General features: G+C 55.9%; 8 protein-coding genes across 8 annotated transcripts; 4 read left to right on the forward strand and 4 right to left on the reverse strand.

Moving 5' to 3' along the window:
- Nucleotides 1–1,547: 1,547 nt before the first annotated feature.
- Nucleotides 1,548–2,917, reverse strand: LY79DRAFT_574445 (uncharacterized protein; the record flags this gene model as incomplete). Its single annotated transcript, XM_060559596.1, has 4 exons — nt 1,548–1,703; nt 1,961–2,043; nt 2,523–2,727; nt 2,906–2,917. The coding sequence occupies 4 exons, from the start codon at nt 2,915–2,917 to the stop codon at nt 1,548–1,550; spliced, it is 456 nt and encodes a 151-aa protein (XP_060420516.1).
- An 811-nt stretch (nt 2,918–3,728) lies between these two features.
- LY79DRAFT_585669 (uncharacterized protein) lies at nt 3,729–5,066 on the forward strand (the record flags this gene model as incomplete). The annotated part of the gene is made up of 3 exons (XM_060560527.1): nt 3,729–4,035; nt 4,123–4,461; nt 4,516–5,066. The coding sequence occupies 3 exons, from the start codon at nt 3,729–3,731 to the stop codon at nt 5,064–5,066; spliced, it is 1,197 nt and encodes a 398-aa protein (XP_060420517.1).
- A 277-nt stretch (nt 5,067–5,343) lies between these two features.
- On the reverse strand, nt 5,344–6,397 carry LY79DRAFT_4110 (uncharacterized protein). Its single transcript, XM_060553091.1, has one exon. It carries the CDS (start codon nt 6,243–6,245, stop codon nt 5,622–5,624), a length of 624 nt encoding a protein of 207 aa, XP_060420518.1. The 5' UTR covers nt 6,246–6,397; the 3' UTR covers nt 5,344–5,621.
- An 855-nt stretch (nt 6,398–7,252) lies between these two features.
- Nucleotides 7,253–7,862, reverse strand: LY79DRAFT_664417 (uncharacterized protein; the record flags this gene model as incomplete). Its single annotated transcript, XM_060562883.1, has 2 exons — nt 7,253–7,598; nt 7,690–7,862. The coding sequence occupies 2 exons, from the start codon at nt 7,860–7,862 to the stop codon at nt 7,253–7,255; spliced, it is 519 nt and encodes a 172-aa protein (XP_060420519.1).
- A 381-nt stretch (nt 7,863–8,243) lies between these two features.
- LY79DRAFT_4107 (uncharacterized protein) lies at nt 8,244–9,088 on the forward strand. Its single transcript, XM_060553086.1, has one exon. The coding sequence runs from the start codon at nt 8,558–8,560 to the stop codon at nt 9,002–9,004; it is 447 nt and encodes a 148-aa protein (XP_060420520.1). The 5' UTR covers nt 8,244–8,557; the 3' UTR covers nt 9,005–9,088.
- Nucleotides 9,089–11,743: 2,655 nt separating this feature from the next.
- LY79DRAFT_503835 (C2H2 finger domain-containing protein) lies at nt 11,744–15,187 on the forward strand (the record flags this gene model as incomplete). The annotated part of the gene is made up of 1 exon (XM_060553443.1): nt 11,744–15,187. The coding sequence occupies one exon, from the start codon at nt 11,744–11,746 to the stop codon at nt 15,185–15,187; it is 3,444 nt and encodes a 1,147-aa protein (XP_060420521.1).
- A 676-nt stretch (nt 15,188–15,863) lies between these two features.
- On the reverse strand, nt 15,864–17,273 carry LY79DRAFT_4245 (uncharacterized protein). The gene has a single exon (XM_060553161.1). It carries the CDS (start codon nt 16,887–16,889, stop codon nt 15,996–15,998), a length of 894 nt encoding a protein of 297 aa, XP_060420522.1. The 5' UTR covers nt 16,890–17,273; the 3' UTR covers nt 15,864–15,995.
- Nucleotides 17,274–22,752: 5,479 nt separating this feature from the next.
- Nucleotides 22,753–25,124, forward strand: LY79DRAFT_664419 (uncharacterized protein; the record flags this gene model as incomplete). Its single annotated transcript, XM_060562884.1, has 3 exons — nt 22,753–23,071; nt 23,133–24,719; nt 24,781–25,124. 3 exons carry the CDS (start codon nt 22,753–22,755, stop codon nt 25,122–25,124), a joined length of 2,250 nt encoding a protein of 749 aa, XP_060420523.1.
- Between the last annotated feature and the right edge of the window lie 2,222 nt (nt 25,125–27,346).

Genomic DNA, 27,346 nt, shown 5'->3' on the forward strand with positions numbered 1-27,346 from the left:
CAGACACTTGGCGATCAACCCCTGAGCCAACAGGCACAGCGAGTGACTGGTCGATTTTCCTCTGAAAACTGTGGCAATAGGGAATGGGGGTCACGTCACGTCACGGGCTCTCGTGGGAGCGCTAGGGCCACGAACGTGGTGAGGTTGCAACCCGCCATCTACCACCCATCTTTCCTCGACCGGGCGAGACCTGTCTAACAGTGGACAACGGACAACACTTGGTCACATATATCCGGCTCTCTCTGGGGATGGTGACAGGCGCGTCAGAACTGCCAGGATTTCTTCGGGGCAGCGGTCAAGAACCACCTGACCGCCGAATGCCGCAAGCGAGCTTGATTCTGATTCAAGGTCTGGGCGTCAACAGAATCGATGAACCGAAGCTTGCAGAACCCATATTTCTGGAAGCACAGACCGCGCTTACCTGCTGCTTACATTACCCTACGATGCTACAAGGCTACGTTGCCACAATGCTACAATGCTACGATGCAACGATGCGACGATGCGGCAATTTTGATGTTCGTCGAGACGCGTGGCAACAGTCGAGAGACTGTTATTCATACGTACGGAGTATACGATGGCATGAGCAAGGGTAGCTCCCACGCCCTTTCCCTTCGTCCCATGTGAAGCAGTGCTTGGATGCCTTTCTCGCCAGGATCCACACGACCGACAGGCTCGGTCAAGCAGGGATGATAGCAGACATGGCCCGCCGCGACCCTCGACATGTCCTGTCCAGTCTACGAGATACGCGGACAATACGCTGACGGAACTGGTCCGCGTATCCTCGGATTACATCATCCAGGGCAGGAACGACAGGTACTGAATGGCAAATTGTCAAAATCTTCAATGTAATGACGGATACAACCTCTTTTGGCCTTGCCGCCTAGCGGTTCTGTCCCTTGGCAGGCGCTTCCCTCAAGACCGGTGTCCACCAATGTCGAGCGTCCGAAATTCGAGAAGCAGGTGTTTCCCGTATCTGCTTTCTGCATAGACTGGCATCTGACCGGTCTCGCGCTCTGTCGTCTGTGGTTGCCGGCCCCTCCAACCGACCCTAGTTGCCCAGTTCCTCTCTCCGTGCCCTCCCACAATTCCTAGACCCCAGTCTGGAGGGGACAAGGATGGGAAGAAAGGGCCGCTTGGGCGTAACTTGACGGCTTGTGCTCCGTATCCCCGTCCTCTCAAGTACCCTAGACAAGAGCTCCCAAGATGAGCACGGAATGAGAGATGGGGTGAGATGGAGAATGAGAACATCCAGCCAATAATCAATCACGCTGCCTTAGATGAGACGCCTGGAACACAGCGCCTGCCGGTCAAGGTCCCCTCCATAGGGTTCACCATCTGGCCTTGAAGGCTCTCCGATGCGCAACACGGACAGTGAATATTGCAAGGGGAGTGGGTGTCAGGGGAGTGACAGGTAGATAGAACACCTACCGATTCTATGGCTTCCTCAATCCCCGGCGCTTATCAATGCGATTAACCACCATGGTACACAACCCGGCGCAAAAGTATCATCTCACAAAGGCCGAGATACCATTTTGAGCCATCACCTCTCAAGAAGCAGTTTCAGGATTATGCTTGAGGCCCAGGAAAGCCATCTGTCTATCTCTGGTCTTGCCGATCTTGCTTAGGACTCCAGTATTATTGGCACGTCGTGATTCGTGGTTGTATTCCGCAATATCTTCATCCTCTATCTGGTTGCTCGTCCCCTTTCTATTCTCCCTGTACGCTCCCCCCCCCCCCCCCCCCCCCCCCCCTCCCCTGCCATTTCTTGGTTTGCTGTGTGCTCAGAGACGTTGATTCAACTGCTCTGGTGCTTTCCATTTCCATCCGGCAGACTGAGAAGCAAAGCCCGGGCAACACTTGATGCCAGGGTGAAGCGAAGAAATAGACGACCAGACCAAGGCCCGTCTGCATTTGACCACTCTGCACTCCTTCCAAGATTTCTCTCTTTCGAAAATCTTACTTCTGCATCCCCCGATACGTCCTCCAATAGCCAGAGGACCTCGGCGAGCCCTTCGCCACCGCTGAGATCACCGCGAGACTTTCCTATAAACTCGCATCCTCTGTCTACCTTCCCGACTCGACTCTGCAACGACACCTCCAAGCGTTATAGCGCGTGCGACTCCTTCAAGCAACTGCCCCTCCTGGAGAACCTCAAAGTTCTCATCCCCACGACCCAACGTGTCCGTACTTGCTATCTAGGCATTCCTTGAACGCAGCCGGACGTCAAGGTACGTGGCGTACCTACGCTCCTCACATCTTAACCAGCCGGCTAGCTGGCTGCTCTCACGACGGCCCTTGCGACCTCTCTGATATCTTCGCTTTGCTCGTTGATCTCCCTGGGTCGGTGAGGTCTTGCGCCCTCAACCTGAGCGGCTATAAGGGAGTTAATCAAAAGCACTGGCTAAGACCACCCGGAGTTTCCAGGCCCCTCGTCTCCCAGAGAACGTGAAAAACAGCAACAAGGGTGGGTAAATACAATCAAAGGCGGACGCCAAGACTAATAAAAACCGGCATGCACTTACTGACTTTCACATCAAGAACTGGTAAATTCGCTCGTAGCCTCGCTACCTCGACGATCAATCTATAAGACCTGGTAACTCTCGTCGACGCCTCACCGATCATACGACCAAATACTTGGATGCCCGAGAAAGTAAAGGCCTGATTGGTACCTTCGCTGGCGAATAGTCTTAAACTTGGAGAGGCATAACGTCGCTGTCTTCCATACACCTACATAGCTGCGAGGTACGTGCCTTTCTTTTCTTTTCTCGAGTGTTACCCCCGTCACCAATCCCCTCCCCCCCCCCCATGCACTCTTCCATCGCTTCTTATGGTTGGCCTTCCTGGCTTTGGTGCCTTATTCCAAGCGTTGCTTATATATTGTTTCCCTTCTCCGTTCTTGGCTCACCGGTCTTAGCATTGGGCTCGACAACCTCTCGCCCTGGCGACGACGACGACGACGGCGACACCCACCTTACGTAGCAGACATCCCAACTTCTGCCAATCCGACACACCCCGATTATAGCTGCCGCATCTGCACATTGCACATCGCATCGTAGGGCACTCCGGAATCCTCCAGCTGCAGTCACCTCCGCCAGGAAACAGTCTAGGTCATCTTCCAAATTGGGTAGTAATCAGTACACGGGGAAAGCAGGAAGAACTTGGGGGAAGCCGACCCAATTTTGACGCCAGTCAATCTCAAAAGCCGACCAAGCATTCGCAGCTGGGCTGGACTGCACAACTCGCCTCGATTGGTCGGCCCCTGGCCTCGCTTTGTGCCGTGCCCGCATTGACCGTATCCGCTCTGCTTTGTACCCAGCATAACATCGACAACAAGGCACGGTCTGTTGCTTCCTGGAAGTTCACTCGTCAACACTTCCGTCGTCGTCATCATCTCTTCGTGCGGCCTTGGATACGCACTGCACCTTCATCTCCTGCGCCTCTGGAAAACACACTGGGATTAAAGCCACACAGCATCGGGACCCAGCAGTCGACTTCAACCTAAACCATCGTGAGGAGTCGGTAGCGTGGGGAGATCATCAACCCGGAACACTTTCCCCCCCCTCCCCTTTCCCCAAGCACCTCGGACTCGTGGAGTTGTCTTGCCGCCGCGCCTATCTCTCGCCCGCCCGTCGTGGCACTAGACCTTTCTGGTCTTTCATCACCAATCTCAGTACCTTGAAAGCTACCGCGCGTCCCGTTGCTACTCATCCCAGTTGATGGAATCCACAATGTCATACCAGTACCCCCCGCATCTACCTTATTCCGGCTCTGGGATGGGCGTGTCGCATTCCGGCTACGTTCCCAACTACGACGCGACGGCTCCGATCCCATTGCCGATGAACCCTAGAACCCAAGAGCAGACTCTCAGGGAGCGTAAAGAATCCTTCTCACAGGCGAGTTTGAAGTTGAGACGGTCGATGTCCACGCCTGATGTTAGACCACGGCAGACCAGCATATCCGATGCAAATCAGTCTGGTCTGGCTAGCGAAAAGAAAAGAAACAAGCTGGGCTACCACAGAACTTCTGTTGCCTGTGGTAAGTAGCTGCCCCCCCCCCCTTTTCTGGTTGTCTCGGAGAGCGCCAGGATCTTGCTGACTCGGTACTGATGGAGATATCGTCAAGGACACTGCCGTCGGCGAAAAATCCGGTGCATAGCATCGCCCGCGATGGGCGAGAGTAGATGCATCAACTGTATCAGGCTGAAGAAAGAATGCAGCTTCTTCCCCGTAGACCAGCCGCCGCTACCGCAGACGACCGGTCCGCGCCCTAAAGCGCCATCGCAGGCCTCGTCTGGGCCCAACACCGCTTCTGCCTCGTCTTCTCCCGCTATAGCTGCCATGCAGTCTCTTGACGTTGCCCAACGCCAGCAATATCATCCTGGCGTGGTACATCCGGTTCCAGGTATGCCACCGCCTCCCAAACAGCCATCCGCCATCGAAAACCTCGGGACCGAGGCTACAAGTAAGTCCCGACCATTGTCAGAGTTTTGCCGGTTGGCTGATAGGCGGAATATAGTGTCGTCAGGCGTGCCTGCAGGTTTGCGCTCTCGTGCCTTCGGCTATCCGAACCAGTCAGTAGCTTGGATATCACCGGAAGTCAGTCCTAGTTCTACACAACCAAAAGAGCATAACGAAACGTGGAAATCTTTCACTGGGCAGTCTCCAATCACGCCGTCCTTTTCACCATACACTTCCCAGGCTCCTTCGTCTGCCAGTTGGAGCAATGCAGACCCCAACGCCCCCGGCGACATGGGGTACTACTCTTTCGCCCCGGGAAGCACCATGAATTACCCGAGAAACACGCCGCTACCGCCTCAGTACTCCATGGCGCCGCAGCAGAGTCAGCAGTTTGGAAGAAAGTCGTCGACGATGTCAGACGTTTACCCAACACAAATAGCCACGCACCTCCCAGACTTCGACCCAAACAACGCCTCGCTCTCTGCAGGTGCGGCACCGTCTTCGGATTATGCTTCTTGGGAACAGCCGCCCTATACCTATGCCAGACCGCACGAGGGCTACCAGGGATGGACTTACGAGGAGAACGAAGGAAACCAGGCGTTACCATGAACGAGAGGCTGGCATCGAACGCGGCTTCTCCTCAAAGATACATTTCTTTTCAGGGTGCTGTGCTTTTTGTCAAACGTATCCTGCTTCAGAGAGCCGCGACACGAAGCCGCCCCGAGCCCGGGTGGTACAGACATGTTCGTCACAATCGTCTAGTAGAGTAATGTAGATAACAACTGTATTTCGGTCACAGAACCATTGCGATCTGGACGACAGCCAGGGTCGCCTTGGGAGCAATACCGTCTAGCTGCGCAAGAAAGCTTGAGGGGCGAGGGCGGGAGGACGGTTTAATAACAGAGCGAAGGAAAGCATCGCGGATTTAATCTACTTGGAGGATTTGGGCACACGAAACGAATATACCCCCATTTTCGCGAATATGAGCATTGGGCGTTGGGACAAGCCAGGGTCTGCGACAAGGGGTTCCCACGATCCACGGATGGACGCGTCTGAAGGGGAACAATCATTGCAACCTCTTGCTGCTCGGCAAAGAAACGGCTGCTATCGCCGAGAGACGATCGGGACGCGCAAAGGCCCGAAGCATACTCGACCGAAACACCGTCAGCAGCACACTAGAACCCCGCCACCACAGCTCTTGGCCGTCTGCCTCGGAGCCGTCAGGAAGTCTTTCTCGGCACCGAGAGACGTCGGATTTAGGTGCGGGAAGGATGAGGAGTGGGGCCGTAAGGGAGGCTGCGCCACGGCGTGCCGGACAAGCGGAGCGGTGGGGGAGGGGGGGTTTGGTTTCTCCATGGGGCCTGTCTCGGGTTTGCCCTCCTCGAGGGCGTCGTTCGGCGCGAACGTCGGGAGGGGAGGTCCTCCTCTTTGGTCAAGGGAGTGCTGCCTGTGTCTGTGTGTCTGCGAGGTTGTGTGACTGGGTCGATTGTTGGTCCTTGGGTCGGGAAGTGGAAGTTCCACGGTGCGGCTTTTGGTAGCGACGGGCCAGGTAGGGGGGCGGGGGGTGGGGGTCGGTTCACAAAAGAAGGGGTTTACGGCAGCTGGCATTGTCATGAGGGTACACGCATGTAGCAGAGGGTTCTCGTTATAATGTATTTTATGAAGGGTTAATCTTTGTTGTTTTACTGTCTTTTTTCCTTCTTTTTTTCCCCCCCTTCCCTTCCTATCCCTCTCTTCCTGTTTTCTCCAATTTACTACTTCTTCTCCCCCCTCCCCCCTTCTTAACATACCCCCTCCCTCACCTCTTTGGCCGAGTCTTTCAATACATGCATACACATATAGATAGATGTATACACATCGTTCCCTCTCAAATCACTTTGACGACCGCATAGATTGCAGTATCTCGTCGAGAGTTGACATGCACGTAGTCGTTGCCCCCCCCCCCCCCCCCCCCCCAATATTGTGTTTTCTCGTAGCTTGCATTTGTATTCATCATTGGAACGAATCACTGGCGGTGCTTTGGGGAAACTTCAAGGGAAACGGCGACCTGTTTTCTTCTTCTTCCTTCGAACGCCTCGAGCTGCCATGCTACTCGGCCTTACGGCGGCCGTTTGGGGGGTGGGGAAGGGGTTGCCCGTCACGTCGCGGTGGGAGGACACACTCTTGGTTTGCCACGATGCTGGTACAGGCGACGACGAGATGAGTCCTCCCCTTCCCCGTCCTCATCCCCATCATCCCCATCCCCCCTGCGCGCGAGCCTCGCTCCGTTGCCCTGATACAAGGTGCCGAGCGCGACTTCGAGAGATGACGGGAGAATGATGGCAGGGTGACGAGGCACGAATCCCGTACATGATGTCTCACTCCATCTCTCAGACGCAGCCTACCTGCTTCTGGAATAGGTACCTCGCACTCGCGTATGTACCCGTCCCCGTCACCGGTGGGGACACCCCGTTGGCTTGAGTGACGCTGCTCGGCTGTCGCTGATTCGGCACCGCCGGCGGACTCCGGATCTTCTTTCCTGAAAAAAAGCTGCGGCCGTTACGGTATGGGATACCGCGCTCGGTCGGGCGAGCTATGCCGCGCGACTGGGCATCTTGGCTGCACTTGTCGGAAGAGGGGAGGGGGCCATCTCCTACAAGCTCCTAAGCACGACACTGCAGAATCCGGCTCCCGTGCCTCAAGCCACCTTGCCAAAGTGACACCTGCATCGCCCGCCAAGAAGGGGATAGATGAATAAATAAATCAAACACTGCCGTGAAACCTTCCCCCCAGCGGCTTCGGCCCCGCCACTACACTCACTGGACCAGCTGCCACGTGAGGACCAGCAGCGTGACGTACGCAGCGAGACTCAGCACCGTGAGCAGTGCGACGCTGTTGCCAGAGGTGCGGAACTTGCGGACGACGGAGACGGCGCCGTGGGCGTCCGCCTCCGGAGACGTGAAGAACTGGCGGTTGCCCTCATGGCGGCGGAAGATGGCGACGAGCATGACGGCGGCGCCGTAGACGGCGAACAGGGCGCCAATGGCGTAAAACTCGGACGTGAAGATTTTGAGGATGATGAGGGCGAATGAGAACTGCGAGAGTGCGGTACGCATGTAGGCACCCTCAAAGGTGCGCTGGACGGCGCGGATCTCGACGAGCCTGGGAGGCGGGGGAGATGTGAGTTGGCGAATGTTTGTGGTGGGTGACGAGGGAGGAAGGGGCACGCTTACTCTTCTGCGGTCAGGACGACTGACCGTGCCCGGTGTAGGCGCAGATGTAGGTGGTCTTGGGGGTTTGGCTGCGATGAAAACACCGGTGAGCGATGCGGCTCTCCCAAAAGGACGCGGTAGCCCAATGTGTGAGGGCCTGGGTGCCCCGGCCGGGGTCACGGCGGCGCGCATGCTCGCTGCCGTCCGCCGTCATGTCGACAGCCGTGGCCGGGAAGCTACTTGGTGGCACAGGAACGAGATGAACTACGCACCTGGAACATGGTCAACGGCTGAGCCTCTGCAGCGCAGGGTCCGTCTGATGTCTTGGTTCAAAGCAAGCACGGAGACGGTCTGGGAGATTCCGCTCTACAAAGTGGATGATGCTTCGTCAAAAACAGTTACTTAACGACGGATTGGGCAGCAGATGTGTTGTCGGCAGGTCTTCACGGATGGCGGGATACGGGACTGGAATGGCTCCATGTTCAGGCCGGAGGTGGACGGATCTGCGCTTTGTGCGGTTTAGAGTTCCTGGACAGGTGATCTCCACCATTGCTTGGCTCGAGCCGGCGCCGGGGTGTATCGGGTGCGGCCGATTATGTAAGCCGTCGATCGGGGCGTAAGGTGACCTTGCAGGACCATCTACAGAGAATTCTTTCACTTTCTATATGACGGCGCAACTTATGTCTTGTGGCCGTGCGCTGAAGCTCAAATACTACCTCCTCGCTGACGAAAACGCCTCGGCCTATCGCCGGTAGGCATGTAATAAGTAGCCGTAAGTCGTTGCGTGCAACTGGTGTGCGTCGACACTTGGATGCTCTTGACGCTAGACTGTGCCTGGCTGTGAAACCATACGTGAGGTGCCTAGAGAATTGCCAATTTGGTTGTTAATTCGGGTGTTGTGACGCAACCATGTTTTTGCAGCTGCGCCTGTCCTGTGGTGCCAACGTGTTTCTCCGTTTAGCTGTTTTAGCCGCTGAAGACCTCAACAATAAGCTGGGCATCATTTCAGCCTGCCTTAGCTGCACACGAGCCAGCATGGCGAGCACCAAGTTGCCGGCTCGTCATGGAGCAGTTCAATGTGGCCGTCCACGTGTAACAGGGAGGGAATATTGGGGGCTGTTGTGGCGCTGCGCAGCCTCGATGCCGCTTGTTTCAAAGCACGCGGTCGGCGTGGTGCACCGCCCGGTCAACCTTGAGATTATTGTCTGCTTCGCCCATGCCCCCAGGGTCCTCCTCCCAATAACAACGACAACGTTATCATGGCGGCTGCGGCTGTGCACAATGGTCCGGCAGACCCCACCGAGAACTATACCGCTGGGGAGCTACAATGGAAATATTCGGTTTCCTCAGTCGTGAAAGCAAGAGCGGGAAAAAGGCCATTGCTGTGTGTTTTACGCTGGGCGGAGGACATGGATGGCTGTCTCGGAAGGGAAATAATTGTCGGTGTCTGCGACAACTGCGCAGACTGGTGCCTCGTATTTAGCCACTCAGTTTCCTACCGAGTGGCATGCGATCTGGGCAACTATGCTCGAAGGTCAAGCCGGAGAAAGATGTCGTCCCGATGACATCAAGTGTCTGCAGGTCCGACGTATGATTCGCAGGGTTATTTCGACGGTAGGCCGATACGGTATGAATCTTTCATGGTCATGTCGACTGCAGTCGCACATGGAGGATCATCCGCCTGCTCGGTGAGTACGAGTCGACAGGTCAGTTCGCTTCGCGGTCATCGCAAGGTCGAGGCGGTGCGGCGGTAACCGCTTCTTCTGTAGCTTGGCTTGGGATGCGACGATATGAAGGCACGGCCAGCGACCAAAGGGCGATGAACAGAAACGCGATCTGAGTGAGCGGGAGGATGGAGGCACGGTAAGCTTAGCTAGCACCTCGTGCGGGGTTGTGCCGTGAACGGGGGGGTTGCTGGTGATGCTGGGGCTGAGGAAAATGCGCCCAACGACGGAGAACGCCTCGCGAAAAATGGAAGAATTTAGATAATACCTCGGTCTCTCGTTGGCGCGGGCTGGTGTCTCGAGTCCCTTTCTCAGAAAATATGGTTCGCCCAGGTCCCTATTCCGCCCTACGAGCGAGGGTGCCTGCCTGTGGGAGGTGCATCGTCGCCCATTCACAGACGCTCCTTCCCTCTATAAGACCCACAATAGCGGGGCAGAGCTAGCATGGCTATATGTGGGCCCGCGGAACGTCGAACGAGGAAGGAGCACTAGTGCGCAGGTATTCGTACAGGCAGGTACATTCAAATTCGATGGAGAAGAGGCATTCGTCTCTGATATTTTTTGTTATGGTTCCAAGCTGCATCTGGCCGTCATTTCGTGCATCATCGAACAACAGGGATGGGAAGACAGTGGCCTCGATAGAAACACCAGTGTAGATATGACACAATCGGGCGGTACGTGCGATGGCTTTAAGGAAGCAGAGACGAGGCGCGGATGGTTTCCGACAGACTTCGGCCGAACCTACTGGTCTGAACTAACGATGCGATGCAGGCTGACTTGGGGGTACCAACGTACCTAGGCATTGCGATCAATGTATTATTCCTCTGTCTCCTGTCCACCTACGTGCCTGGACAATTGATAGAGGGAGAAAGACAGGGCAGCGTTGTGGCGGCGCACTCCCACTGCCGCTCCGGCGAGCTGCTGCTCCTCTCAAGAGCGAGGATGTCATTGCTGGCAATAAACAAGTAGGTACGGTACACGCTTCACCGAGACACTCGAGATCAGGCTGGCAAGCTGCAATGTTGACCAGGGAGAAGCAAGATGGTTCGGTCGGGAACAGAGACAAGCGCGCAATTAGGCCGGCGGCCCTGATTAGCGGCCGAGTCTACCTAATTGTCCGATGCCAAAGGTACAGCCAACCCATATCATAATTCCAGTCGCATCCGAGGTGGGAAAGTACCTTTACCTCGAAACACCTCGTACCAGCACCAGTACAGCAGCACCAACACCAGCAGGCAGCTGGGAGTGTGTGTCCAACCAACTTGGTTTCCGCTCCCTTAGTCCGCTGTAAGCTGAGTTGCCTTGCGGTACGTACCTGATATCCTCGCACACGCTAGAACCACCCTGGATTGATTTCCGTCCTGTCTCGCGCTTGTCTTGTCACTCACATCACATCCCCCACTTCCAACCGCCCACGCCTAATTCATCCCTCCCTCGTCATCCGAAGAACCTCTTTCTCTCTTCATACTCATTCAAACAACTTCCCCCTCCTTTATCATTGTGGCTTTTGCGACTCTGCCACAATCAAAACCGTTTCCTCATCCCCTAATCTCTCTCTCCCGCCTCCTTCTCCTGGCTCTGCATGAGCTGAGCCCATCGAGTTGAGTCTCTTTCTGCTTTACCCCTGACACGGCGCCCACCGAGAGAGCCTCAGCTTGTTTAGACGAGATCGCGGATCCTCAGTCGCATATCCCGCTTTCGCGCCCCCAGTCCCTTTGCCGTCCCGCCATCTCCATATTGGCAGTGCTTGCTTCACTGCGACCAACATCTACGACGACGCCTGATTGCCAGACACCGCAAACAAACTCGCTTGTCTCTTTTAATAGTTTAGAACCGCACTCGCGACCGTCTCTACCGCTGCTACTTGATCTAGCTGTCCCGTGCGTCACGCATACAGAGACGGGGGACCGCCCAGAGTAAGCGCCAGTCAAAAGACACGACCAACCCAACTATCCCTCCCAGGCCGCCATATCGCCTCTCCTCCGACACCTTGAACAAATATTCTTTTGCATTCTTTCTAGCCTGCCGCCGGCATATCTCTGCACGAACGGACTTGACTTTTGACATTGCGTCGCTTCGGTCAGACGGTCTCGTGCCTTCTCAGACCTTCAGCTTGGTGGCGGATTGTCTCTCGCAGCCTGATCGTGCTCCAGTGTTCACCCCCGCCTTCAGCCAGCTCAGCCTGCCGCTTCAAACCCAAGCCATCCATCGCGCGCCAGAACATGACAGAGTCTGGCGCCTTTTGACCTTTGGGATAAGATCCATCTTAGCTTTGGCACCTCATCGCCTGTCTAACGCCAAGACGGCCCAGCGCTTTCGATAGACCCCAACTCCAGTCTTCGCTGTCAGCTTCCGCCTTGTCGTCGTCACCATGGCCTCGACTTACGCTGTACCTCCCGCTTCGTTCCACGATGGGCAAGCGAATAATCCCAGCAACTCCTCTCCGCCAAATAGCAATCAACAACAACGACTGAATGCCACTTCATTCGACCGGAACCACCTCTCGCCCTCGTCGCAGTTCCAGAGCAGCTCGCTTTCGCCCAGCTTTGGTGGCCAAACCCCAGCCGAGTCCGTCTCGAACTTCAGCCAGTACCAATCGAGCGATTATAGCGACATTGACGATGGGTCCGACCCTTTCTTCGGCGTCAGCTTCAACGCAACGGAAGCTGGCACACCCTCCTTTCTGGACCCCTCAACCCGTACCGACAGCTTCGGCCAAACTGCCATTTCACAGGCTTTCAGCAGTTCGCAAACACGGAGCAAAGCCCTTGAAGCCAAAACCTATCCCTTAACCCCCGACCAAGCTTCGCTTCACACAACCTCACCTGGTTGCGATGGAAGTGCGACTGCTAGGTCCGTGCCAGGTCAAATGCCCACTTCCATCTCGCCTCAGGAGCTCCAAAAGCCTTTCCAGCCGCACCCGATTTCTACATTTGCCATACAACCTGTGCCGCAGCTGACGCCAAACACGAGCGGGAGCGGCCGTTCCAGCGAGGACAGTGCCGTGCCATCTCCTGCAATAATGGCCGCTCAGAGCCCGCGTGTGACTGTGTCCATGTGGGGTAGAGATACCCCAGAGCCGGTTCAGTCGATCGAGCGCACTTTTACGCCTGACGACGAGAACTCGCCTACCGCACATGGTGACATCAACCCCGCGGGCGATTTGGTTTCTAGTCAAGAACCAGCTGCAACCGGCTCACCCCAGAGACGATCCTCGGTCACCCGTCACGGCCTAGACCCGGATAACAGGCCTTCCACCGAGATAGCCAGTGTCAACGAAATGAATACTCGCCGCAAGATCGAGAAGAAGAACCAGGAGGTTGATCAATGGCTATCTCACAGCCTGAATGATACCCCAGTCGAGGCGCCGCTGCCGCAAGCGACCAACCTGCATACTAGTCTTGACCTCGCAGCTGGTGACGATGGCGTCCCTTTCGGCGACAGAACCGAAAATCGTCATCAACCCGGTCAGACTTATTTTACTGCCCGCGGTGGTGAGATGACGGCAACAGACTTGCACATCATGCACTCCAACCGCGTATGGGGCGATTCACCCCTTGTGCACCCAATCAGTAGACCAGGCGCAGAAACATACCAGCCAGAGACCTCGCAAGCTGCGATTGCTCGATTTAGACAGATGTGCGACAACCAATCCATCGTTTCCAATGCGCCCACTTGGGGCACGCGCAGACGCAGTCTACCCAGCGTCATGGACATGGACATGGAGAACGTCACCAGTGGGAGTTTGTTAAAGAAGCTGTCCATCAGCAGAGGTGAGAGCGGCCGTCGGCCAAGCATTCTCAAGGACTTGCGTGGTCTGGTCAGCAGGTCGAGCAGTCAGCGACTCAAGCGGTCCAATAGTACCCACGGCGACGACAACATCAAGTCGGAGCCTTCACCCCCTGAGAAACGCGAGAGCTTGCCTCACCTTCTACCTAGTGCTCGGACGGGAAGTTGGAGCAAAACAAAAACACAGACGCCTAGTATCAACACCGCTCTGGTGTCGATGGGTAGTAGAGTGGCCTCAATCGGAACCACTCATGCCCGCAACGGGTCGATCGGCGGTGCAATAGTTACATCACCCAAGAGCCCGCTGAGCCCATTTGCTGGCCTTCAGGTCAAGAACACCCTTCGAAGGCCCAGAAGCAAGTCGGACCTGCCAAGGGCCAGCGCGGCTGAAACACACTCGAACCTCGTCGGCATGTGGAGGAAAAGCGGTGGCCCGCCCGTTGCCGTCCTTGCGAAGGGGAGCTCTACAAACGTTGATGTAGACGACGACGACGAAGATGAGGATGAGCCTTGCGAGGATGGAGACATGAATGCCGACTCCAGCAAGCTAATTGAAGGTGTCTCGCCGAACTTTGTGGGTTTCCAGCAGCACGTGCTCCGTCTCAACCCGGACCTAGCAACCACCAACAACTACCTGGTTGACCGCATCGCCCACCAACAAGTTGTGCGATACAAGAGCCTTCTCAACGCCAAGGTGAAACACCTCGGACTCGGCCCAGGCTGCTCTTGCGGGGCCTTATGTCTGGCTAGAGGCGGACGGCCTGTCCTGCTCGACCAGAGGGGAGACTCGCGAGACCTCGACCCACTGTCCACAGGCCACGATTTCGGTGAAGGCGACTCGACCCCCGTTGAAGGTGCCATCACCACAGACAGCTTTCCACGGAATATCCCCATGCCGCCCACACAGTCTCTTCCGGCCGAGTTCGAGTGTCAGCTTTGCTTCACCTTGAAGAAGCCTAAGAAGCCCTCCGACTGGACGAAGCACGTACACGAAGACGTGCAGCCTTTTACCTGCACCTGGGACCGATGCCGTGAGCCCAAGATTTTCAAGCGTAAGGCTGACTGGGTGCGTCACGAGAACGAAGGCCATCGCCACCTTGAGTGGTGGACCTGCGACGTCGACGACTGCCGGCACACCTGCTACCGCCGAGATAACTTCCTACAGCATCTCGTACGCGAGCACAAGTTTGTAGAGCCTAAGAATAAGACCAAGGCCGCTATCAAGAAAGCTGGCGCTGTTGACCCGACATGGCAAAAAGTCGAACAATGCCGTCACGAAACATCCAAAAAGCCACAGGAAGAGCCTTGCCGGTTCTGTGGGAGGCAGTTCCCGACGTGGAAGAAGTTGACGGTTCACCTGGCCAAACACATGGAACATATCAGCTTGCCCATCCTCCGACTAGTTGCGGCCAAGGAGCTGGAGCCAGACACCGTTATCAGCCCTGTGCAGGACCCCCCGCCAAGGGCTCCCTTCAGCGCACGTGAACCGTTGGATGAAGCATTCATCAAAAGCGAACAGTCCCGGGTTCCCAACTTTGCGCAGCCGTCAGCTTACCAACCCCAGGGCATGGTGCCGAGCGGCAACGGACCATATCACGGCGCAAACCAATTTGGGTACGCCGGTGCTACAGGCAACCAGCAGTTCCAGGATTACATTTTCTCTTCACAATTTTCGAACGGCCAGCCCATGTCCCAGAATTTAATGGGCATATCGCCCATAAACCAAGGAGTCCAAGGATTCAACCAGCAATATCACAATGCCAACGGCCTGGCAATGCCTGCATCGTCGTACATGGGAACGCAGCAGCAGTACATGCCGGCGGCGCAGGATACCGAACCCTTTCCCTCTTTGAACCACGACGCTCTGGGGTTGCACCAGCCGGATGTGACGAGCGTGCCGATGGGCTACGATGGGCTCGTGGGCCCAGGCAACCTCAACGAGAACCATTACGCCTCTCAGGAATCAATCTCGCCTTACTCACACTCTCCCCTCCCAGACGGGTTGGGTTTCTACCCTACTCGGTAAGAGACATGCAGCAGTCTATGCGTGCCCTTTCAGGGGGTCAAATATTCACTTGGATCTATGGCGTGTTTAGATACCCCCTTTTGTTTGTACAGCAGTTCGTCTCAGCCCTCCTTCCAGCCGAGTAAGAGATGGCTGTTTAGCTCCATTATCTGACGATATCTCGATGTTACGGCCGATAACAGACTCGGAGCCATCATGGCATCCATTAAACCAATTCGGAGGATGGTGAAGTGGTGAATGGGATCTCTTTTTCTAGTGTTTAGGTCGAGCGGTGTAGCGCATTTATCTGACAGATAGACTCGCGCAATCTCGAGTCTGAGCTTGAGTGCGAATATTACCGATATGGATCGGCTTTTGTTCTTTCTCTTTCTTTCTTGTCTTCTTCCCCTTTCGCATTGGTAATCTTTTCAATTGGATATGGCGGCCTGCAATCAACGGAGGGAGATGCTCGGGAAGGATGGGAGGATATGGGTCGCACAGCAACGACAGTAACAATGACCAGACGGATGTTCGGCCTAGGGTGTTTACCAAAGCCGTATTCATTTCAGGGACCAGAAAAAGTCAAACATTTTTTTCCCTTCTCGATAAGATGAGGCCTTGATATTTAAATTAGCATGCCCAACCGGCTCGGCAGTGCACGAACGCACGCACGTACGCCTGCACACATGGTGAACAAGGCACGCGCGATGTTACGCTCTCGGAGGGGAGGGGGGCGCGGTGGGAGCCAGCCTACCTACCCGCGCGCACCCCACCTGAGAAGCATTTTCAGCATCCCGCTTCGGCAGCGTCTCCATTGCCAAGGAAGGTTCTACGGATGGGGTTGGCGAGAAGTCAGAACGTGTGTGTGTGTGTGTGTGTGTGTGTGCGTGCGTGTACGCGTTTCGCGAGATGTCTTGGCGAGGTTTATGGCTCTCTCTGTAGTGGCCCCCCCCCCCCCCCCCGATGACTTGTCGGGTCCTTCGGCATCGGGTGAGCGGTTGAAAATAGCAAAGGAAAGAACCAAGTTACGGGGCAGGACAATGTAACGCCGTGCCCACAGTTTTTTCCAAGGCAAGACGTTGCAGTCGCGGGGAGATATTGGGCTGGCAAGAGATTGGGACAATAGGGGATGGAGGAGAGATGGAGGGGGACCCGCTTCATACGAGGTGCAACGCCCTCCTCTCGGTCCCCCTAAACCCCGGGCGGTTACAGCGTCGGGCTCTGTCCACGGCGCTGATGGTTCACAGCTTGGGGACGATGGGATAACTGTGACGGGCGGGGCCGCGGAGGGGTGGAGGGGAACGTCACAAAAGTTGTGCCGAACCAGAACGTGTGTGTGTGTGTGTGCGACATGCGAAAGTGTGGGCCATCGGCCGGCCGTCCTTGAACACGTTTTCTTACCGTCTTCCCTGCTTGCTCTGCGCATTGGTTTTACCCGTCGAGGTTTGGGGACAAGTCCGGACGGGCGAGGAGGGAGGGGGGGAGAGAGGGAACGATGGAAAAGCAAGGAAGGGATGGCTTGCCGGCGATGGAGAGACGGAAGAGACGTAGCTCGGGTGGGCTTGTTCGGTTTGAACGGGGGCCTGGGACGGACGGAGATTCTTCTAGATCTGTACGTGATTGTCGGTACGGATGCTCTTCCCACAATCTTGCATGGAGACTGTTGCATGAGGTAAATAGGGAGAGTGGGCGGGAGAAAAAAAGCTGGGTATGGCTTCTTCATCAACTTCCCATTCGGTGACGTGCCGGAGAGTGCCCGGGGCTGTGAGCGCTCAGATTGTCGAGAGTCATGTCGTTTTGTCGGTACTTGGGCTTCCAATCAGCCGCTCTGCTCTGTTAGTGGCCTGTTTTCTTTTCTTCCGGTGGCCCCATGACGTTTGGACCGCGATGGCGGGCCAGTACGGAAGTAGGAGCCGAGTGTGAGTGATTCGGGGATGAGTGTTATTGGCGAAGTGCAAGAATGCAGAGCAGGGAAACAAGGCTGGAGGGAGAAGCAAGGGTTCCAGAGATGGCGGGATGAGGCCTTATCACTTGCATTGCTGCCTTCGGAGAACATTCCTGAGTGAGGGTGAAATGCAATGCGTTCGTAACAGCACGTGGCTGTAGATGCTCTGGTTGCGGGACGAGGATCTGGAGATGAGGGACAGATAGAGAGAGAGAGAGAGAGAGAGAGAGAGAGAGAGAGGCATGATGCCGGAAAAGAACGGGCGGGGGTGGCGTGGTTGGATGCCGTCACAGGGTTGTTTCCTGGTGGTTAGGAGCGTTGCTGACCGGAAGACGCGTGTACATGGTGAAGTGTGTGAAGGATCTTGCGGGTGAGCCGATTAGCATGAGGAGTGTCACGATAGCTCCCGGCAGCCTGGGACTGGAGGCGTCAAAGCAGAGTTGACGCGTGGGGCGGGGGGGGGGGGCAAGGGGTCGGCTGTAGCCAGCATCGTGGAAGCGAGGCGGCCTGGGCTGGTGGTGATCCTCACGGAATCGTTTCAATCGCATGGTGACAAGCCGGAATGGGGTTGACGCCAAGGCGAGTGCACGCGGCACCTCAGCCCGAGGGATTACGAGGACGACGGATGGCGAGACGACAAGGAGAGGGGTTCGGTCTGGTCTAAGGGGTAGAGGTTCCGGTGACGTTTTGTGGGAGAAGAGTTGAGGGTAGGAAACAACAGACTCGTTTGACCATAAGATCGTCCAGGGGTGGCGGGCCTTCGAGGAAAGATGTCCAAGAGTTGTTGTATTCTTGCAATCTTCTGCTCTTTGACAAGATCAACAGGGGTGGTGGTGGTGTGTGGGTGAGGACGAAGAAGAAGAAAATCAAGGTTTTGGGTTTCTGACGGGAAGAGGGGGGGGGCTGGGTTTGGACGAAACTGACAAGAGCGTAAAATAGGGCGATAAGTCGACGGGTTGTATTGCCCCTCGAGGGTTCTGATGCGCGAGCTGTTGCGAGATGTTGCGTTGAGCAGGGCCTCGGAGCTAGACTAGACACTATTACAAGCGAACGCACAGAAGGGGACGGGCGTCGAGCACTCGGACTGAGAGTTGGTGAGGGAGCTGATGAGACGAGACTACTGCTGCCGCTGCCGCTCCTGCCGCTGCCGCTGCTGCCAAACTGCACGCGGGGAAGGGGGGACAAAGTACGAGGGGGTGATGATGTGTATTATGTGGCGCCAGCGGACCGCGTGCCCCCCAAGTGGTGATGGGGGCTATCTTGGACGGATTGTTCCTTGGCTCTAGGGTCCGTGTCTACAGCGATACCAAACTACCTAAGTGACTGCGGATGATTGTGGCCTGGACCAGAAAGATGGGCAGATCCAGCCAGGTAGGTAGGTAGACCCAGATAGATCCCAGCAGCGTGGGAGCGGGTTTCTTTCTGAGTACGGATAGCGCCACCGATATGCTTTCTCTGCAGAAAGTGTACCTGTACAGGTACTGGTAGGTAGTCGAGTGATGTAGGTATCAGTAGGCAGGGCCGGCTGGAATGCTGCTGGGTTCCTGGATTCCTGGATCCGGCAGTCAAGCAGGTAGCCACCACCACAGCAACGCAGCTCGGCAGGCCTCCCATCAGGCGCGGGAATGGGTAGTCTGTGGGTTGTGCGGCACGGGGATTGGGGCGGGAACGAAGTGGACGATCCGAAGTCTTCTCGACGCGTGGTGAAGAGGGGGGTCCATGGAGCCGTCGGTCCGTGTGGGCAGCCAAAATATCAGTATTAGCTCGACTTGCGGTGCCTTGCCTTGCCGCCGTCTGGTATTACACACAGCAGCGTGCCATGGTCGGACGAGGGAAGAGGCTGTGCGGGTGGGTGTAATCTGCCGCCCCGTCTTTCGGATTAGAGCAGAGACCGGATGTCTTTTGCGCTCCCGCCCAGCGTATCGCGATATGAGAGGGCACCACGGTAGCAGCAACAATGGGTACTGGAGGCTGGATGGAGTGTGACGTGGGGACGTGGGACGAACTGGGCAAGCAAGGTACCTAGGTGTAGGTGGTGGGAGATGGGCACCTCAGAGAGCAAGAAGCGGGAGTGAGGGGGTTATTTTTAATTCGGAATGTGTTGTTAATCTCGCAGGGCGTCAGCGAAATCAATCGACGTCCGATGAGCCGTCCAACGGCAGGAAATGGATGGCAGCGTCAAATTGCCAGCCAAAGTCGGCCTACCCTACCCCGCCTAGAAAAGTGTGGTTCTGGAGATTGAACTCACCTGAAAGGGCAAATGAAGATGGCAGCAGCGGTTGGGAAGAAATTCCCGTAGCTCCTGGGCGGCTACTTCGTCGCTCTCGTAGTGTATGGATATTCCGCCCATCAATCATCGATCGCATCGCACAGCACATGAGATAGTCCACGGTGGATAGATAGAGATGCCACCGATTAACATTCATTCGTTCTCCCGAGAAGAGAGAGAGAGACCCGACAGTTCTGGTCTAGGTACGTACATACTGGTTTAAAGTAGGTAGGTACGTACAGTACATACATGGCAGGTCGACGGAGGCATAGAAACGGACAATGTCATTGGCAAATGAAGGCGGTCCTCCTTCTCCGTGATGGCGCAGTTTCATACCAGGCGGGGGTACGTGACCGGTTTGGGTTGCCATTGTGGGTCTCCCCTGCCGTCCTTTGGCGTCCGTGGCGCCGCGGACAAGCACCCACCAATATCCACACTCCTACGTAAAACTGTAGGTACCTAGGTAGGTAGGTAGTGTACGGAGTACCTACTGCACTTTGTACCGTAAGCAGATGATGGCGCTCAACTGGTTTTTTTCTTCTTCTTCTTTCGAACGGCGGGAGCCAATGGGCTCGGGTGGCTGCCATTCTAGCCAGGCCGAATCCCCTGTCGATCTCGCAGCCAAGCCTCTCTCGGGGGTCCCCTGACGCCAATGCAGGGAGGGGGCCGTCACTGGCTGCATGGGCAATAGGTACCTTGGCTCACACAACCTTACGTAGGATTGAGGGGCTTTGGTGCACTACCGGTTTGCCCCTGATTATTGGCTTGGGAGAATTTGGAGCTGGCCGGCGATTGCTGATGATGTAGCGCGTAGTGCACCTACTGGTAGCGTCTATCGTGTCGAGACTGGAAGAAAAGCCTGCGAATGTAAACCACCTACCGAGCAGTAGTTGATTTCGCCATTCGTCACTTGGTACGTGGTCGAGACTGCGTGCTCGTTGCTGTTTCAGCGTCAGCATCAGCATCCACCAGAAAGAATGGGCGGAACACATGCGACGTACTCCTCCGTGGTTTATGCAGAGCATTCGTACCAATACAGCCAACTCATTCACCACGACGAGAAATGTCTACCTAGTGTACATGCCTACCCGTACCGCCCGCAACCGGTTCTGCAGTACATCGTAGACGCCACCGTTTACGCCCGAGACAAAAAGGAAGCCGCGCCGCCGTCGTGTGCCGGCCGTTATGAGGGAGACGAGGCGTGGCTTCCTTGTGGCTTCGCCTTGCCCAAACGGTAATTCGATGGCAAGGCAGGAACCAAAGATACGTATCCCCCCATCTCTCTCTTTCCTTCCCTCCCAAGCATTACTGCGTCCGTACGGATACACTATATTCCTTGCTCGCATCCCGGGCCTTCAATCTCTTGTTTCCTCGCGTCAGCAAGGACGCCGCGAGGATCCAAGGACCGTTCTGGACTGCTCGGCCACGCAACGCCGCGGGCTGGTCTGGACGGATGCCAGCCGGGGGCATGGATGGGGCCGGTCTTTCATTTAGTCTACGCACTAGCGTAGTAAGTGTACTGTAGTGTGTGTGTGTGTGTATGGGAGAGGCACTTTCCAGTACCTGCGCCATCATATTTTCACTTTTTCGCCTCTTCACCACCTCGGCAGTCCACTGCCAGACTGCATCCTCTGTGCCTGTCTGTCCGTCTGCCCGTCGTGTTCAGCCGCCCCCTCTCCAATGCAGTAGTAGCTAGTAGCCCGCCTGCCACTGGCGTTTGGGTATCTCGCGCCCTGAGTACTTGGGGTAGAAAATCCAGCGACGTGCAAGTCGCAGCATGGCATGCTGTTATCTCATGCGCCGTATACGAGAGTACGGTATGTATGGTGCGGTACCTGTCCGTATACGGGAACACCAAGTCCAATGCGCCACGACGTGGGTCGAACCAATCCTCGGGCTAGGTACAGGCATTATCTATCTGCTATGCGTAACTTAGTAGTACCGGTACTGCACTTCACGAATACCATACACTACTGGATTTATGAACCAGCGCAAGGGGGTGGGACTGGTGGGGGCAAGCGCCTTCGTGACAAGGGTACGAGCGGCCTTTGGGCTGGTTGACGCTGCTTGCGAGGCAAGGAACAAGTCAGGGACGAGGTTGCAATGGTTCCAATCGAACTTGCGCCCCAGTGGAGGCGACGGGGCATGTGTGTGTGTGTGATGGCCACCCTTCGGCTTCTCACAGCCCGTCATCTGGCTGTTTTCTCCAACGAGACAGAGACAGAACGAGTGAGGAGGGCGCCTGAGAAACGGAGACAGACGAGAGAGAGAAAGAGGTGAGAGAAAGAAAAAGACTCGCTGGAGACTCGCAGATGGTCGTTCCCACCTCGTCCACACCATCCCAGGGTCCTTGTCCCCCTACCTGCATGGGGGCCCGTGTACGAGAACAGACGACACGCTGAGGTCGCTTCCAAGCTTGGGTCCCCGTCTCCCGCCAACCATCGATCGCCAATCGCTTCCCCTTCTCGCCCGTTCGTCTTCGTCCTTTTCCTTCTCCGTCTTCGCGTCTTGTCTTGTCTCTGCTCCCTCCTTACTCACTCACTCCCTCCCTCACACCATACACTCCACTAACACCTCCTGAACGACGGACGTTCTCACATCGTCAGCTTTCGCTCGTTTCACATACCCGCCCGACGACTTTAGCCTCTTTTTTGTTCCAGCCATTGATTCACTCTCTCGACACCAACTCACCGTTTCCTCTCCATCTCAATCTATCCATAACCCTCGACACCCGCCTCTCACCACACTTCCTCCGACTTGATCCGTAGAATCGCCATCTCGCTCGGCGTACAAGAGGCCTCATACGGGCTCACCCTAACAACCCCTCCGGCCTCTGCAAAGGCACTTCGTTGCCGGCCTTTTTTTTTTCTCTCCTTCTTTCCAGGTTGATCCTCGGCCTCTTTTACTTCTCTCCCGTTTTCGTCTTCGTACTGTTCTGTAGAAAGCTGTGCTTGCTTCTTGTTGGCCTCTTACAACTCTTCAAACCCCATTCTTTCTTCACTAGTACACGCCAGTTGTTTCCTTTGGTCCACGACTCTCGCAATATACCCTTACCCGACGCGACGACGACTCAAACACCATCGCCCCCGAATCCACCAAGGAAACATCCAACCCAGTTCCCGACGAGCAAAACAAACCTCGCGCCAAACCTCCATCAAAGTGTATACCATCAATCTGTTATAGTTGGGAAAGGGACGGAATTACTCGTGAGGACTACAGGAGAAAGAAGCTAGAAGAGGCTCAAAAAAAGCACAGTCTTTGGATATAGCCACCAGCACACGGCCCTCGGGATCACCTTGAATTCCCGACAGAACGACGAAGAACGAATTTTCCAACACAAATTTTATCTTATTTCACCATCACAACGACACAATGACGCGATCCGCGCCCGTCTGGGGCCCCAAGAGGCTGTTGGCTTTGGCCACCGCCTTGGCCACTGGAGCCCTCGCCGACTCGATTCTCAAGACGACCAGCTTCACCACGTGCGGCAACGACACCGCCATCACCGTCCAAAAGGTCGACATCGTGTACGACAACGACGCACAGACTGTCACTTTCGACGTGGCAGGAACGAGCGCCAAGTCCCAGAACGTCACAGCCATCCTCGACGTCTCTGCCTACGGCAACGCCATCTACTCCAACACCTTCAACCCTTGCGAAGCGGGAACCTACGTCGAGCAGCTTTGCCCTGGTAGGTGCCAGTTCTGCAAACGATCGGGGTAAAGAAAAACGACAGTACTAACGTGTCGTAGTTCCTGCTGGTACCTTCTCTGCCCGCGGTACCCAGAAGATCCCTGAACAGTACGCCAGCCTGGTTCCTGCCATCGCCTTCGCCATTCCCGATATCGCCGCCCAGGCCAAGCTGCAGCTCAAGGCCCTCGACAGCAGTGAGGAAGTGGCCTGCATCACGTCACAGGTCACCAACGGCAAGACGGCCAGCGTTCCTGCCGTCTCGTACATCGCCGCTGGCGTCGCCGGCCTCGCTCTAGTCGCTACTGGTGTGTCAGCCGCCGGATCCGCGCTCGCTGGAGGTAGTGCTGCCCTCGGTAGTGGCGGCGCCACCGGTGGTGCAGGCACGATCAGTCCCAGCTTCACCGAGGTCTTTGGATGGTTCCAGGGCATGGCAATGAACGGCATGCTCTCCGTCAGCTACCCTCCCGTCTACAGCAGCTTCGTCAAGAACTTTGGCTTCTCCACCGGCCTCATCCCCTGGACTGACATGCAGATCTCCATCGACAACTTTCGTGCAATGACCGGCGGTGACCTCAGCAAGGACAGCGTCCAGGTCCTCAAGAACACCACCCTCATCCTCGCGGACGGCTCCACCGTCGACGGTGGCAGCGCCCTCTTCAAGGCCAAGCGCGCCATTGAAGTCTTCCATTCCCTTGTGTTGAGAGAGATCGAGACGACCGTCAACGGAACGACGTCTGGGTCCAGCGACTCGGACGACCCCATCTCCACCATCAAGCAGAAGGTTCAGGGCATCACGGCCTTCGTCAACACCCTCAGCGTGCCAAAGTCCAACACCTTCATGACCGTCCTCCTGATCGTCGCCATCGTCATCGCCGCCATCATTGTCGGCATTCTCCTCGTCAAGGTCATCCTCGAGTTCTGGGCCCTCTTTGGCAGCTTCCCCAAGAGCCTCTCGGGTTTCCGTGAGCACTACTGGCGTTCCATCGCTCGCGCCGTTACCTCGCTCATCATGCTGCTCTACAGCATCTGGGTATTGTACTGCATCTTCCAGTTCACCAACGGAGACTCGTGGGCCGCCAAGATCCTCGCCGCCGTCAGTCTGGGTATCTTCACGGCCATCCTCGCTTTCTTTTCCTACAAGATTTGGAGCACTGCTCGTAAGCTGAAGCAGGCCGAGGGTGACGTCAGCGGCCTCTACGATGACAAGACCAACTGGATGAAGTACAGCCTGTTCTACGAGTCGTACAGGAAGGACTACTGGTGGATCTTCGTTCCGGTCATCGTCTACATGTTCGCCAAGGGCTGCATCCTCGCCGCCGGCGACGGCCACGGCATGGCCCAGACCTCGGCTCAGCTCATCCTCGAGGGTCTCATGCTTGGCCTCCTGGTGTGGTCCCGCCCTTTTGAGCGCAAGTCCGGCAACGTCATCAACATCACCATCCAGGTCGTTCGTGTGCTTTCTGTCGCCTGCATTCTCGTCTTTGTCGAGGAATTTGGCATCGCCCAGACTACCCAAACCGTCACTGGTGTCGTCTTGATTGCCGTTCAGTCCGCACTGACGGGTCTTCTCGCCATCCTGATCTGTTGGAACGCCATTATCGCCTGCTGCAAGGAGAACCCTCACCGCAAGCGCAGAAAGGAGATGGGTAAGTTTGCTCTCGTACCATATCTCACATCTAAAGGCATATCAACTGACCCCCAATCCAGAGAAGATGCAGCGCGACATGGACACCCTCACTCCCCTGGACGCCCGCAACTCCCTCCTCATGGACCGCAAGGACCCCGAGCACGGCACCACCTTTTCCATGTCCAGCGTCCCCGAGAAGAAGGACAACCGCTCAGAGTCTCCGGATTACTATCTGGGCGCCGGTCCCAACGCACCCTACCGTCCCCTAACGCCCAACGCGCCATACAACCACGCCAACTCGAGTCAAGAGAACCTCGTCCTCGGCGCCGCACCCATCGCCGACAGGAAGCCGACATTGCCCAACGTGGGTGGCGACTACAATGCGGGTGGATATGGCGGTTCCGGCTACCGGGGTGCGTACTGATGCAACAATTACAACATCAACTACAACAACAACAACAAAAAAAAGCACGGGAGGGGGACGCCTGTCCTCGGCGCTTTGAGCCGCGGCACGACGCGACGCGACGTGGTGGGCAGGCGTGGCCCCTGAATGACAATGAACATAGAAGTGTGGGAAATGTATGACATTGTGGATCTCTCTTAGCTTTCGCAGAGATTCGGAAAGAAGCCACTTTATATCCTCCTATTTATCCTTTCCTTACATCTTATTCTATATCGAGCAGAAACCTCGGGTTTTTTTTCCTTGCGTCTCTTCAGTTTCCCTGTCATCAGCAACAACATTATACCTCTTGCAAAATACGGTCATGATATCAACGGCTGCTTTGATCTGACTTTCCTCTCTCTCTGTTACTGAAAACACGTTTTCCATTCTTTGGTGGTAGGAGGGGGGGGGAAGAAGAGCCATTGTAGTTGTTTACATAGACATACCACATACTGTATATCCTGAGGATATGTAAACGTACGACCGCAAGGCTTTTTTTTTCTCTTTCTTTTTGCTTTGTTTCTGGGTTCAAGGGGGGGAGGCGCATAGCAGCGGAATGGACCTGGAATACTATATACCTAAAATTGGAACGCAAAAAATTAATATGAATCAACGGCCCGGTGATGAAGATGACGATGACTGAGGGCGGCGCAGATACCGTTCGCAGGGCACCGTCGTTTCTCTCTCACACTCTCACTCTCCCCATCAAGGTCTAGACCTGGCCCATTGGCCCAAGCTCCCCTGCCCGGCCCGCGGTACCTGTGGCTAGAAAGTCTAAGCCGACTTTCGTCGAGGGTTGTGGAGCCAGGTCGTCGTATCGGAGGGCTAGGCCGCCGATATGCCCCTTCGACCCGACTCAGTGTGCTTTACCTGTGCTTTCGTGCTCGCCAGGGTCCTGTTTTCGAGTTGTGCTCTCTCGACCGAGTCGACGAGATTAGCCAGACGCGCGCCTTCATCCTTGATAATCTCTACATTTTATTTTTGTGATTGGCTGCACTCGTCCGCTTGGCCTGGCCTGACCCTATCTATCCTCTCTGAGCCAATTGCCTAATGTACCCTTCCCTTGATACACCCCTTGAACCCCCCATGTCCAACCCGTCAATTCATTACAGCTGCGCTGATCTTTCTCCCAACCCGGCCGGCGCGCCGTGCCTGAACGGGCAGGGGCATGGGGCAGATGCCATGCTTTTATTTATTTAGTCTTTTCTCCCCTTCTCAAATTCCAGTTTTAACATTATTTTAGGTTCTTTAACTGTCGAGGAAGCAGTGACCCGCACAGCCGACTTGGCCAGGCCTTGCATAATCTGCTTGGTGGTCCGTAAACGTAGTAGTGGCCTTGCGCTTTATCGGATGCACGCTGATCCGGAACCAATTGGCATCGCGTTGCGTTTCTTACATGGCGTGGATCTCGTGCGACGTATAGGTACTCTCCTCCACCCCCCCCCCCCCCCCCCCCCCCACTTCTCGACCTTGCTCGACAAGCACACTCCATCGACATACGTATTTGTTTTTTTGTGTACCTGTGCGACTCTAGGAGGGGGCCGCCTTGGGTACGTATCTCAAGTGCTGTCTCTCCAAAACGTGCAACAGCCTTGTAGGTAGCCCGCGGCCCCGCGAAGATTGCATGTAGCGTCTTCCTCTTGGGTGGTTGCTCGTTCCGGATCTGATTCCAAGCCGCCTCCGTCGCCCCGGTGCGACGTGCCGGACAAGGCAACTCCCCCCCCGGATCAAGCTCGAAGGCCAACTACCCGGCGTCGAGTTACTCCCTCGCCTCATTGTTCAGAGCAGGGGGGGGAAACCACTCAACCTGCTACTGCTATCCGCAATCAGCAACCGTACGCAGTCGAGCTTTCTCATGGGGTGTTTGCTTGGGTTCCGCCAAAGAACTCTCTGCCCTGCGACCGCACTCGGTACACCACATACGTCTTATCCCAAAAGGCATGAGGTAAAACATTGCCGGTGTCGACTGCGGGCAGGTTGTCGACGAAGCTGCGGTAAAGTCTGTTCAAATGCTGGGCTCCAGATGTCGTCTTGTAATTGTGAGGAAGAAAGGGGATAACGGGGCTTCCTTCCCTTTCCAGCGAAGTTCTTTGGGGGGTCTGATCGCAGCGAAGTAGAGCGGAAGCTGGGTGCGGTGCGAATTTGGCACTGTGTCAAGTGCCGGGTTAAAGCGTGGGTGTACAGTGCCAACAATCCCACTGCCC

Source organism: Colletotrichum navitas (genome assembly GCF_030913465.1).
Source record: "Colletotrichum navitas strain CBS 125086 chromosome Unknown LY79scaffold_1, whole genome shotgun sequence".
NCBI classification, from domain to species: Eukaryota; Fungi; Ascomycota; class Sordariomycetes; order Glomerellales; family Glomerellaceae; genus Colletotrichum; species Colletotrichum navitas.